General features: G+C 37.0%; 1 protein-coding gene across 2 annotated transcripts in view; it reads left to right on the top strand.

Moving 5' to 3' along the window:
• The window catches only part of CDK19 (cyclin dependent kinase 19), a 121,208-nt gene that overhangs the window by 7,352 nt on the left and 99,415 nt on the right, over positions 1-14,441 (top strand). Inside the window, exon 2 of one of the 2 annotated variants that reach the window (XM_056487837.1) lies at positions 12,364-12,439. The exons of the other annotated variant lie outside the window; for it this stretch is intronic. Within the exon in view, the coding sequence (XP_056343812.1) occupies positions 12,364-12,439 (76 nt within the window). The remainder of the gene's footprint in view (positions 1-12,363; positions 12,440-14,441) is intronic. 2 annotated transcript variants of the gene reach the window in all.

Here is a 14,441-nt window from a genome sequence, read left to right as displayed (position 1 = left end):
GTTATACATAAATTAGCCCATAAGATATGAAGGAAAAACTTTCAAAGTTTAGTGGTGTTTTTTGATTTTGTTTTTCTTTTTAAAGAAATGAAGAGGGCAAGAAGGTTCCTGTTACTGAGTGGGGGGGTTAAGGGTTTTCCAGTAGACCTGCAGGAAAAGGAAGTAAGAAGTTGAAGGGGAAGAATAGTTTCTTTTCTGCACCCCTTCTAATAATAGGGTGCAAAGCAAGATAGGCCATGGACTAGGTCAGAAACTAAATACTTGACGTGTGAACTGCTTGACATAGCAATTTAATATGTTATATTTCTGGGTCATCCAATCTAACATGTTATATTGTGGGTAGATGTGTAGAGGTATTTTTCATAAATTTATTTTCAACATGAGTATTTTCACATCATGTATGATTTAAAAAGAAACCAAAAAATCAGCAAAACCCCCAGAGCCCCGAAAGTTGCTATGGTTCATAATGCTGCAGCTGTGTTTGTACAAGTAACCAAAATTTCCGTGGAATACCCTAACCAAATCGTACTAGAGATTTACCAATAACCTTAACTTTTCACCTGTGTTTGAAAATGCCTGCTGAAATGCTGTTTGCCTCTTCTGCAGCCGTAATCAAGCTCATGATGTTCGTAGACTTGGGTCAGAAGGTGCCTTTGTCCTCTGTAGCACCGAGTTCTGTGTTGTGAAGTGACTGTGTTTTTGTGCACTTGCTGCTGCTTTATGTTCGGTGCAGGGGGAGGTACGGTCTGTGTGTGTGATGGGGAAGTGATAGGCAGCTCCTACATTCTGCTCCTAAAGATGTGTTGTTCTTTGAGCTCCTTTGCTGGCATTTGAGAACTGACAGACACTGCAGTTTCATTTATTTTTTGACTGCAACAAAGTTTTAGCACTTAAAAAAGATTTATTTGTTTCAATAACAGTACATTTGCTTGAAGGAATGCTGAAACTGGTCCAGGACAACTGCATTTTGGCTTACTCAGTATGTGACTTCAGGAACTGAAGAACAGTTTCTACTTGTGTAGCAAATACAAGAAGTTTATTGTTTTGACTTGAGTTTCATGTTTTCTAAATAATATAGGTTTATAAAAGACCTCCCAGCTCTGGGAGCTTGGTTTACATCCTTTGCTTGACTGTAAATTAGATGACTGACAGATAGCATTGCTAGTTGTGATATTAGAAATCATAATACCTCTTGTGATGTTCACTATCTCAACAGATTCAAGAAGAAAAAAGTGCAGAAATATTTTAAACCAATTGTTGGCAAAGTCCAGGGACAGTCTTTAACTCAATTGAAACTTAACTTCTATATCTGCTTTTTTATTAACTTTTTTTTTACTTTTCTGTGGGAGTACAATCCTTTCATTTAGTGGTGGGAGTTTGAGAGAGTTTATGAAATATTAGTGTATCTAATAAGACTGGAGGGAAGAAATGTTGTGGAGATAGTGTCAGCTGACCTTTACAAAATTGGTGTCTGTAAGTATGGGTTGGATTTGTGTTGTGATTGGGGTTTTTTTATCCTTTATTATTTCTTTATTTAATTTTACTTTGTTGGAAGGCAGAACTGACTTTTCTGGTTGTGAGAAAGATTGAAGAAGCTGAGATTACTGAAAGAGTGGATCCCTGAAGGGCATGATTCATGCTTGTTTCTGTCTTTTCTTGGCTTAGCAATCTTTAGAACAGTATTTTCTAGTGAGGCCACTGTGTAACTGCTTGTTTCTCCCTCAGTTGTCATCTGTTTTCTACAAAATTCATGATCTTGAATTATTCTACAGTTGTTCATGTTGTAGATGAAACCATCACGAAGACAGGCTTTCCAATAGAGAGAGCAATGGCCATAGCTTCCTGTGTGTGCTGGGAGTGTCAGATTGCTCAACTGAGTATCAGGGTTCTGGGGTAAATAAATGGGGACAGTGTGGCTTTAAACATGTGCTCCCATAAAGTGGACCTTGTGTGCATTGTGATTATTTTTCTTTTTTTGTTCACTCTGTGCTGACTTAAGTAGAAAATGCTATTGATTTCTTTTTGTAGTCAAGTGAAACTAAGAGTTACAGGCAGTTGACTTAGAGGCAGGAGCTAAATCTGCTGGAATGGAAACTCCATCTGGAGAGATGCTTTGCTATTTTGAGGCAATGTATCTGCTTTCCTCATGCATTAGTTGAAGAATCTATCCTTTTTGTGTGGCCAGAAGGTTTTCTGCCTCTTTTGTCCCTCCTTTGTTTTGCCATCTTTATTAGAGCACTTGGAAGCATTCACACAGGTAATGCTGGGCTTCAGCTCTGGCTGTGATTGTCCTTGACTTTCCCACCTCATTGGTAATGTAATGGGGCCTGAGAGCCTGAAGAGATACAGGGGCCACTCATGCATGACATTTCTAGCAGCATGTTTGGCTCTGAACTTGGTTGTTTTGAGAGAGATACTTCTTACAAGTCATGAATTATAGAAATTCAGAGGTGTTTAGAGAAAATTCTCACCTGTGTTAATAATGAATTACCATGGATTCATGCTAATATTTAACACCTTGCACATTCAAAAGTGCTGTGTTTGTTGTTTGTGTTAATGTTGTCAGTGCAGCTGAGAGTGAGTGTCAGCTGATGTCTTTGAATGTGTCTATTCCTGAAACTGAGTTTCTGTATCAGTTGTTGTCTTGTTCTCAAGGGCATTGTTGGCTTCAAAGTTAGCTTATGTTCATATCTTTTGATTAAAACTAGTCATTGTACTGGATAACCAGTTGTTCCTTTGCCCAGTTCTGTCATGCTTCAAATGAGAAATAGAAGTAGACAAATTACCAATTTAACTTGACCTTCAGAACAACCAAAAGACTTTTTATGAGTAGAATGCCATTTATTCTACTTTTAGTGTCACTTCAGTGATGGGGGAAAAAACAGCATAAAACTTCAGCAAGTGATGTTCTTAAACCTCAGATTGTGATAGAAGCCTATTCTGACTATGGGACATGGAGTTTTAAAATTCAGAGGAAGTAGAATGCCCCGCTCTTTCCCCAGGAACAAATATAATAGTTGATTAAAGACTTTGTTTGTTTTTGAGAAGTAGCAAGGTTATCTTAATGGAATTAAGACCTCTATCTTTGAGAAATCCTCATCCCCTGACACTGAAGTGAGGAAGAAATGTGGAGATGCTCCATTAAAAAAAAAAAAAGTCAAAAAAGTAAAAAATTTAGATTTTTTTTTTTTTTTTTTTTACATCCCAGACTGAGTTAAATTAGGCCTTATGGTAACTTTAGGGACTTTACTTCCAGTCCTTCTATTTTATTGTGAGGGTGTTATTTCAACTTTACAACTTTTCAACTGTAGTAAATGTGCTCTGTCTCACTCTGTCCTACTCATTCTATATGGAATTTGGGTCTTGTTTCTTATTCAAGATCTGGGTGCAGCTTCAGTACCTAAAGGCTAATTTACCACCTAAGAATTACACCCATATTGTGTTAGCAAGCTTTCATGTAGGCCTGGCTTTGAGAATTGATAATTTCACTGTAGATGGTTTGAGTTAGGAAGTCTGAAGGAAAAGAACAGAAAATTTGTGATAGATCTGATAAATCTGGCTTTCATGTACTTTAGTGGAAGCATTTGATTGTGTCATGAGTCAGAAAAGAAAAACTGAGTAGCTGCAGCTTTTAGACCATTGCCCTTCTGTTAGGTTTTGCATTGGGTCAATAATTCTGCTTATTCCGCTATAGGTGAACCTAGTGCATTATAGGGATTTAGAAAAAAATCTGCATCTGGTATTTCAAACATGTTCTTGCTGGAAAAGACCCCAAAGAAGTACAGGCTTCCATTTATTTGGTGATTTTGCTAGTAATTTCCCACCTATCAAAGTTGCAGTATTTAGCCAGATTTAGCACTACACAGAGCTGTGATGCACATTAAGCTGGACTGTGTAGTTACAATATGGCTTTAGGACTTAAAAAATTCCAAAACCAGACAGCTCATTTTTTCACATTTACAGTTAGTCATGAGCATTCTTCTTAAGTGATTTTTATGAAGCAAATGGCAGATTCTTTTTTTGGCATGGTCTCAGGACCCTGTTTCTATGACCTTGGTACATAATTTGCTGACAAATAAAAATTTGTTTCCTCTTTATTTCAGAAGTATTTTTCTCCTTGCTGCTGCTGTTCCTTATTTTAAGGTCGCAAATCCTCACATGCGGTATCCTTTCGGGCAGGGAGGTATTTCCTAAGTCTGTCCATTAGCTGTAATCAATCCTGTCTGTAAAGAAATAAAATCAGATACAGCTCTCTCCCCTGCTTAAATAGAGCAAATGCTGGAAAAAGCTACCTGGAGCAGCAGAATAATTTTTACGGCTTTCAGGGTTTAATGTGAACACTTCAGTTTTTACCCTTACAAACAGGCTGTCAAGTCTGCTTACCCCAATCTGCTGTGAATGTACTTGTATGAAATTCACAGTTCTCAGTCACTCCAGATACTTAGGAATCAGTCTAATTTTAGCAATGGCAACAACCCTGTAGCTGGTTGAGGTCTCTGAATTTTCTTCAATAAATTTGGAGTGAGGGTGGCAGTGACTGAAGTTGTGCTCTCTTTCCTTGCAAATACAAAGTTTTATTATTATAGTGTAAAAGCTGAATTTTAATAGCTAAAGGTTAGTAAGATTTCTGGTGGTCTGGTATTACCTAGATCTTAGAAATGAGATCTTTCACTTCATTTCTGTCTGTGAAGTGAAATAATCTGAAATTATTGTTAACAGTTAGAAGGTATTTGTGCTACAAAGATTTGCTTTTAAATTTCTGCATTAGAAACTAATGGAATAAAGAGAAGAGCATATGGTTAAGTTATGTGTAATGGTGCTGGAATACTTTTAGTCTTCTTACATTGATATTAAGAGACCCCTACTTCCCATTCCCAGTCAGTGAAATCATAGCCGGGAAAAGGCATCTTTATTTATTTATTTATTTATTTATTTATTTATTTATTTATTTATTTATTTTAATGACAGAAAACCTTATCAGTGCTCAGATTCACTTTTTTTCCTTTTAATCAGCTGTCTTCTCATGCATGAAGAACACATCATTTATGTTAGGTGAAGTTTGTGGGGGATTTGTAGGTATTCAGCATCTTTTGTGAGGCTCTGTGAAAGCAGGCAATGTCAAGGGCATTGTCTTAGCATCACTTTAAGAACTTGCCTTGTTCTTTCACATGTACATTTCCCCCTGAGTTCATTGACTGGTTTACAGAGGAATAAACAAGGGGAAGGATATCACTAGTGTGGTTTAGAGATGCATTTGGGGTTATTCTACAGGTTATAAAGAAAAATCTGTTTCAATTTCTCATGGGGTGATGTGATAACATGGAGTGTCTATTAATAATATGATGCAGTTGGTGCTTTTAATATAAACTCTTTTAGTCTGACTGGAACATGGCAGATTTTCCAGCAGATGAAGCAGCTTGTAATGGTTCTTCTGCCTATTTCTCGTAGTGTTTGTGATGAATCTTTTTAAAAAGCCTAATTTTAGTAATCATTTGCTCTGTATTTGAATGTCTCTGCAAATTTGTTGTAGACTTAAGCTTAGAATGCTAATTTCATCAACCAAATAATTATATTTTCTTGAAAGGTTTTTTTTTTTTTTAAACTGACTAACCAAGAAAAAAAGTAATTATATAAACAGTTCACAGATTGCATTATGATTCCTGAGTTAGCCTTATTTTGGCATGCATTTATGCCACTTGACATTGGCAAGTCTATGAAATTACTGAAAAATGGAGTGGTAAACCACACAGCATTCAGGAATATGGTATTGGGTTTTGAGAAGAGTGCCATCTAAAATGACAGACAAACTTCTTCCTTTTGGATGTATTCTTAGGTTGTTCTGAAGGGTTTCATGGGTAGACCTTAAATCTTGGAGGTAGCTAAAGATAGAGAAAAGTGCTGCCGCCTTGTGTTATTCTCTGTATATACTGAGCTATCTGGTGTTGTCTGGGCTTTGGAGTGAGACCTAGTGGAGTTCAGGAGGTATCATCAGGCAATGGCACCAATGAGCTGAGAAGCATTTAAACCCCTTTTTGAAAACAGAGATTGTAAGGACTTGAGATAAAAAAAAATCAGAAATACAGTATTTACTGTAGCATATTGTCTCAATTCTGAAAAGCTTTTTCCTTTTGTTTTCCTGGATCAGCCTTGGACATGGTATTTTCACTCTAGTTCTTTTTAATGTTGTATAGGAGAGGCTGTTCTATTTGATGTAAGCTTATTGCGTTGCTCCCATCCTCAAGTTTATTTGTAGATGTTTCAGATAAGATACAAGCTCAGCTTTTAAAGATTGAATAGTTACTGTCTGATGGGGAGTATGGTTTACCACCTTGCTGTTGTCCACGAAAATTGGATTTGTTACCCAGTGGGCAACAAGCTGATAACTACACACTTGAGAGAGACATTGATTATTTTATTTCACAGTTCTGCAAGCCTGGGTGCCCAGTGGAATTCCACAAAAGAAGTCCAACCATGATCAAAACCTTTTGCTATTTATACATGTCAGCAAACAAAGGAATTAGTGCTCATTGGCTACAGGTTATAAAATCCTTGTATTAATTAGTGTTCTATCTTCTATGGGTTAATGATTCGCTTCTCATGCTAATCAGTCCCACGGTGTTTCTCTTCTTTTGGCCCAATGGGTTTTTGGGTCAATGATCGTGAGTCGGTGGTCGGGTTCTCCCCCTGCAGAATTCCCTTCTACCCAGCCACAGCTGACCCAGCACAGTTCCTGGGTAAGGTTTATTAGTTTCTTCCTTATCTTGGGGCTTCTGCTCAGTGTCCTTGTGGCCCATAAATTCAGCATTCTTTGTGTTCTGCTGTCAGTGGTACATCCTTATTCCTAACTTTAACCTCCCTCTGGGCATGAGATCACTGAAACCTGTCAGGCCCTATTGCTTAACAGAAAGCCTAGCAATTCTGCCAACCAGTAATTTGTGTTTCTAACACCTGGACATCGCTTAGAGCTTGGGAGCTGCTGTCTGTTTCACAGACTAAATCTCTCATCTTGTTGATAAGGCTTGATCAAATGTTAAAGAACATCTCTTCTTAAGAAAATTTTATGTATTCCACATTTTGCAACACTGCCACTAAGAGGAAAGCCCAGGTCCAGGTGACATACATATCTGCCATTTCTGTATGAGAAGTCCTTTCCTGTGACTGACACATGTGATGTTCTGTTTGCAACACCAAGAAAGTTCCCACCAAACCTCTGGGGGATACATCAGCACAGAAACTAGCTATGCAGTCTACAGACATTACTGAAACTTCACAGTAGCAGAATGAGGTAAATGCCTACTGGTTTCATCCATTCTTTTCATGGCCAAAACCAGCCAGTTGTAGTTCATGTCATAGTGAACTTGTCTGGGTCTGTTGTGGGAGCAGCCTGTAGCTACTGTGAAGTTTTTGCTGCTGCCTGTGAAGGAGAAGAAAGACAAATCTTTTAAAGAGCTGATGTGGTCAGGGATTTCTTTTCAAACTTCTGCTTACCATCCTTACTGTTTCACATTTTGAGTTTATATAGGTCTCAAAATGAGCTAATGCAAGTGCATTGAAATGCAACATGCATACTGCTGGCTAGAAATAAATTAAGATCAATCTGTAGATTCACAGCCTCTGTCATTTGTGACTGGTTGTTATGTGGATGAAAACCAGCTGGCTGAACTGCTGACTGGATAAGGCTTCATATGTTTAGAGGTAAAAGAAAATTACTTTCCTGGTCTGGTGAAGAACATGCTCCCTAGAGACACCATGTGTAGATTTTTTTGATCTACTAACTCTTTTGGCTTAGTGACTGCTTCTATATCCAAAACACTAAAGCAGAAGAACGCACTACTGTTTGGTAGGGATTATGTCCCTTTTTCCAGTCAGTCATAGGCTTCTTTTCTGGTACTGTTACATTTGTAAAGGGCTATGGCCTTATGCTAAGTGCAGGATTAAATCCATGAGCAGCTTGCCTAAGGTAACCATTGCTGAGCATGATCTCTTTAGTGGCTTGGCTGTGGTGTTCCAGGTGAGGTTTTCAGTTAGCTTCTAGCTGCACTTCAGTGTCATGGTTTTGCCTTTTCTCAGAAGGAAAAAGGTTTGCAACTCTTTGTGATTTCCTGCTGAGTGATTGACTTAATTCTGTCTGGCAGCAATTAAACAAAGTGATCAGAATGTAACCAGATACCTCTATGGACATTGTGTTCCAGGCAGTACTGTGAAGGACATTGAAGTCCATAGTGTTCCCAGGCATTGTTCTACAAAGTCACAAATACTTAAATTCTATTAGTGTTGTTACAGGGGTGAATTGTTATTTTCTATTACATTTTTTTCCTAGCTAAGTCTTGAAATGGTTTTATGGTAAACTTTCTTTGCTTAAGAAAACATGTACTTTAATTATTAATTATTTATGGTATTGTGCACTTAATTTAAGGAAGCTATTATTGGTAAATACTGTAATGATAATATCTGTATTAAATGATGCGATAGTCACAGTTCTAGCTTCAGAGTGATTGCAGTCTTTCAAGCCAATTCCTTGATATGGATAATTAATTCTAAAGTTGGGGTGTATGTTAAATTATCTGTGAATTCAAGAGAGACCATCATTGAAAGCCTTCAAATTTGCATAATAGGCATGAAACAATTATTTGAACTATGCACTAGTTTCAAATCCTCCTATTTTTCTTATGGTCTTGGGCAAGCTGTTTCTAGTTTTCCATTCACTTGTTTGTAAAGTAGTTTCTCATATGATGGGAGGTCTCTGAAGTACAGTTGCAATAGTTGAGGCATTTAGCTCCTTTGAAATGTTGTAATTATTCTAATCTTCTGAATAGCATTTTTTAAGTGAATTTGGTACTTTGTTCTTTCCAAAGCATTTGAAAAATGGAAACTGAAAGCTGAAAGTGTTACCCAGAAGAAGTAGTAATCATATTTTTATTTTCCATATTGAATACTGCAGCTGGACATCAACCTCTGAGTATTTTTGGGGCAAGAGGACAGTTTTCCTTTGCACAGTACAAATCAAAATATTGACAGTAACCTTAATTGCAGAATGGGATATTTATTGATGATGGAGAAAAACTTGATCTTGAACACTAACTTTTTATAGTGGAGGAATGTTCTTAATACTTGCTGGCATGCATGAGGACCTTTGTGTTTGGGTGCTGCCTTTGGCAGTTGGGAAGTTTTCAGGAAGTTTTCTTATACTGCCACTATCATTTTGGTAAAAAGTTAATCCCTCTTAGAATAGCATGAATTGTAATATTTCGGAAACCAGAAGCAATGCTGATTTTAATCTTAAACCCTTAGTTTTGGATAAGGGAGCTTGAAGCATAGAGAAGCCTTGTAGTGGTGTGATATGGTGCTTGTTTTGTCAGGCAAATTCTTCTGCATCAGTTTTGGAAAGCATTAATAAAAATTGTGAATTCACAGCTTCCTAAAGTGTGGTTTCCCTTTGAGTTCTGCATTGCTATGTTTTTTGCTCAGATTAGTGAACACGTTGCCACCATTAGCCTGTGGTGGCTGTTTGATACAACCTGCTTGATTAAACCTTGATCTGTGTCACTTGCCCTCAAACTCCCTTACAGCTGGAGGTGGAGACATTCAAGTTAGTTGACATGTTCCTGAGATAGTGTTTCTGTGGACCAGATAGAAATGGTTGTGGGCAGAGACCTTGCTTTCTGCTTGGCTATCCCTGGCATAGGTGTCTTTTGCTTCATACCAGAGCTGTGTGGTTTGTGGTTGTTGTTTAGATTTGCTGTTAACTTGATCATGCTTGCTTTGCTCCAGTAAAAAATGTACTGATATAGGATTTGTTAGAAAAGGATTTATAAAAACTTTCCTGCTGTGTAATTCTGTACAATTTCTTGAAAAGCATTTGGAGTTCACTGGAGTTTTTCTGAAATGATATATAAGTACTTCCCCCTGTCTCAAGTGTTTCATGAGAGCATTGGTCTTTAGAGAGTTGAACAGTGTACTTACCTATCACACACACCATTTGATATTATTTATTGCATTCTTACAAGTGGGGAAATAGCTAATAAAGTACCTATGTGTTCTTTTCTTTGGATGCTTCACTGAATAACCAGAATTGTGTGTTTCATCAGATTGCAATGGCTGACTTGCTTTTGAAATTTTGAATGTATTTCTTCCTTTTTCAAATTATCTTGAATGGGAAATATTATTAGCAAAAATACCACTTGGTGGACACTTTGGAAAGTGATTTAATTAGCTATTAAGCTTCCATAATAAGGACAGTTAACTTTGGAAAAGTATGTGGATAGACTTGCATTTCTACCAAAGCCAGTAAATAGTATTTAAAGATGACTGTGCTTGATTCCAAAACTGTTGGTAAAAAAAAATAAAAAATTGTCAGGTCGAGAATATGATCTCTTTGGAGTTCTTTATCCTTGCCACCCATTTATTAAAGATAAGCATTTCATTATCCCTATTTTTGCTCATTTTTTACAAAACCTAGTGTTTTAGAACTATCTGGGTTACAGCTCAGTATGACTGCTTGCTTTTTGGATTGTTTGAGGGTTTTTTAAAAACATCTTTCAAAATTTGTCATTTGTATCTTAAAGTTCTGCCTGGAGTGGCTGTCTGTCAAGTGCTGACAGCCTCTCTGTGGTGGTGGCGTTCAGCAGTGCTGCTGAAGGCAGTGTGTGCCAAGTGTCATGCCTGGTCTCTGCAGTGACCTTCCTTCCCTCTGTGAAGGTCTGAGTAACTGGATGCAATACTTTGCATGTAGGGCTAGTTCAAGGGTGGCCATATCAGTGTGTTCCTGTGCCTGCTTCAGTAGATGTGCCAAAAGAAGGATGTGATGCCACGCTGTAGTGACTACATTGCTTTGGGATTCCAGCTGATAGTTGTGCACGGGATTGTTTGTGCTGCATAGTTTAAACATGGCCATAGCTAAAAGGCCATGATCAGTTTTATATGTCCAGAGTTGTTTTTGGTTCTGCAGACAATATAATTTTGTCTTCAACAGTCTCTATAAGCAAATTGAGTTAATGGAGTTAATACTTGGCAGTGTATGGAAATCCTCTGCATACACAGCAGAACCATATAGAAGAGGGGATGGGCATTTATTATTTACTACTTAAAATTTGGACTAATTAGTGAAATCTGAAACAATTCCTGAGAGATAAGGGGTGCTCTTATTACCTGTGTTTTCATGTGTAGTTGGAAAACATATGGAATTTTTCATGTTAAAATTTTGTTTCAGAAAGTGTAGCTCAGTGTTAACTATAAACATACATTGAGGGTTTAGCTGCTACTGAAAATTACTGAGAATAATACTTGCCTGTGTTACTTATAATGTGTGTAGATGGCTATTATTTCAAGGTACCTTATCTTGTCTTTGCGTTTTTCCACTCAGCCACTTCTCATCCTGTGAATTTTGGAGGAGGAGGGTCAGGTGAAAGGTGGGAAGCAGACTGGAGCTGGGAGGGCACAGGCTTGGAGTTCAAAGTCAGAGACTGAAGTCAAGTTAAGACTCAAGTGCAAATTGGGAATCTTTCTGTGTGGCAAAACAAAATGGTTTGGGACTGGAAGAAAGGCTAACTGAGGTCTACCAGAAATGCCATGGGGAGTTTGGATAGAGGCTTGTTGTATTGTGGTTGGTGAGTCTGCAAAGGGGCATCAGCACTACCAGCATCTGTGACTGACAGCTGAATCCTGCAAAACCATGTTGTAGGCTGGTTCTGTTGTATCGTGAAAGCTTCAAGAGTCTACCTGCTTTTCTTATTCTTTTGGTCATCCCTCAAAATAATTTCAAGATGTGATTAATTAAAAGGATACAGTGCTGTGTTTGGGCTGAACTTTTTCTCATATTCTGGCTTTGTACATCAGAGCATAGAGTTTCATGTGCTGTGTAGGGGTCTGTCAGTAGCCAGTGCTTATTATATAATTAGTTTAAACAGTAGTATTTCAGAAATAAAAGTGGATTGAGAGTGGCTCATAAGATCAAGAAAAAAGCTTGCCTTTCCCAGATATTTCTAGGAGAGTTTTCCAGGCATGGGGATATGACTGCAGTGTTTTCACAGTAGTAAACGGGATCCTGGAATTTCAGGGGAAGTGTCCTCCCAAGTTCTGTGTTTGCAGTTATCTGCTGATATTATGTCTGTTTTCAGAGAGAAATGGGTATAGTTAACCAAGTTTTTTTTAATGAAGAAGCTCTTGTTTGTGATCTGTAAGGTCTTTGTTAAAAGAAAACTTACTTTTCATATCAAAGTGTAATTTATGCATAAAAGCAGATTGACTTTTCAGCTTCTTGATCTAGACCAAATTAAAGTTTTTCATCATTATATTGATTGGTGTAATCTAAGTCAGAGCTAAATATATTTTTCTTTCTCTCTTTTTTTTTTCTTGTGTGTGCAGAAAAGATGAAAAGGAGTATGCACTGAAGCAAATTGAAGGTACAGGGATATCCATGTCGGCCTGTAGAGAGATTGCAGTAAGTGTACTTAAACAAAAGTAATTTTACTGATGTTATTACTCAATAAATATTTTATTTTCCTAGAATTAAGTAACATAAGGATTATCCAAATGTTTTCTTTAAAATATGCAAGCATGGAAGTTTATTCAGATCCAAGCCTTTTAAAGAAGCTTTTAAAATCATAATTTCAGTTCTTTTTAGGTAATAACAATGCCTCTTTCTGATATAATTTTGTTTCATCATTTATGTGTTGAGAATGAAAAAATATGAGCTTCTAAATGAATACTTACTTTAAAAATGTTTTTAAAATGACTTGAAAGAAGACGGTTCTGAAAGACTACAACTACCATCTGAAGTCCACTTACTAACAATGTATTTTATTTTAGACTAGTGCTAGTTTGTTCTTCAGTATCTGAGAACAGTTTGTTCTCTTCATTTTTAATTTGTTTTGTCAAGTACAGAGAAATTTCATAGCAAAATGAAAAGCAGCTTTCATTATATTTTTATTACGTCTTTTATTACATAACTATGAAAGTAGAATTTGATCTTTAAATGTTTTTTATGGCTGAAAATGTGCATTAATGACAAATTGCTAGATACTGAGTAAAATTTTGTAATGCAAGTGTTTCTTGTGTTGCAAAAGAAGTGCACTTGCTTAATCAAATATTTACCTTGTCTTACTGCTGTCATTATGCAGTCAGCTGTTGAAATGAATCTTAGGATTGTGCCTAAAGCTTTTTATAATCTGGTAGTGTTGCATTGAAATACAGCATTCAGATGTGCAATGCAATGTGAGGCATTAGAAACTCATGGTGTCCATGAGCTGAACAAACCACTGGCCTGTGTTTAGTGTAGTGTCCATGGTGATTCTGTATGAAGAGACTTAACAGATAAAACTGCTCTCCTTTTAAAGTGCTTATCACTCTATAGTCAAGGTCACTCGTGGATTTGAGAGGTGGCAACATCGCTGTCAGTCACTTTACACAGGATTTACCCAGTGACCTTTTTTGCTAATATTTCTGCCTTTGGACATAGGAAATCCTCTTTTAACATCAGTACTAGGTTATAATCTTGGTTCTACAAAGTAATTTTGGGCAATATTGAGGGGGTTTTGCTTCTTGGATTCTTGTCCTTTGTTTTAAATTGTACTGCTGTGGAGATGTGTGGATTAGTCTGAAGGAAACTTTCCTATGGGCATGGTAGCACTATGATATGGAGCTGGTTCTGTCTACCTGGATACTACAATGTAAGGAGGGAGAGAGCATCAAATTGTGTTTTAACTCCCATGGTACAGCACACTTTTTTTTTTCTTTTTCTTTTTTTTTTTTTTTTTTTTTAGTTAGTAGAGCTTTGTACAAAGGTCAGCACAGCTTGTGAATTTTGGCATCTACTGTGTAAGTTACTTGACTGCTTTCAGTGGTTCTGGTAATTCTTCCATGAGTTATATTTCCTTCTTCTTTTTCAAACCTTATTTTAAAACTCTGTAACCTGACCTAATGCAGCATGTCAGCATTTGCCTCAGTGAACTTTCAGGTCAGATATTAGAATTGTGAAAAAGGTAAAGGTGAAATAGTTGAAAAAAAATTACATAGTTTGTCATATGGAAACAGGCCAAAATCAAGTGCATTTTCCATAAAAAGATACAGACTTCTAAATAATGCATCAATAGCTTATCTTGTATTTAAAGGTGCTTGTATAGGTGACAAAGAGGGTAATGTTTACTGATTAAATAAAGATTATCAGCCTGGACAGAGGCCATTTAAAAAATGTCATGAGTAGTTCTTTTGGCATTTAACCCTTCCCCTTTGCTCCAGCAGCAAAACAAACCCAAATCCCACTTTGGAAGATGAGAAAATAACAGCAGCACCAGTGTACCTGGTACTGTGTGTGTATGTTCAGAATATTTTAATAGTTCTGTAAACTTTAGGCACTTGACATTGTTCTGAATAAACATATTGCTGAACTGGAAGGCATTCAGTTTTACAGTCCAAGACCATTTTGTAAGTCTTATTGCATGGAT

Source organism: Oenanthe melanoleuca, chromosome 3, assembly GCF_029582105.1.
Source record: "Oenanthe melanoleuca isolate GR-GAL-2019-014 chromosome 3, OMel1.0, whole genome shotgun sequence".
NCBI classification, from domain to species: domain Eukaryota; kingdom Metazoa; phylum Chordata; class Aves; order Passeriformes; family Muscicapidae; genus Oenanthe; species Oenanthe melanoleuca.
Note: the sequence above shows the minus strand (reverse complement) of the source record. Positions and strands in the feature narration are given on the sequence as shown.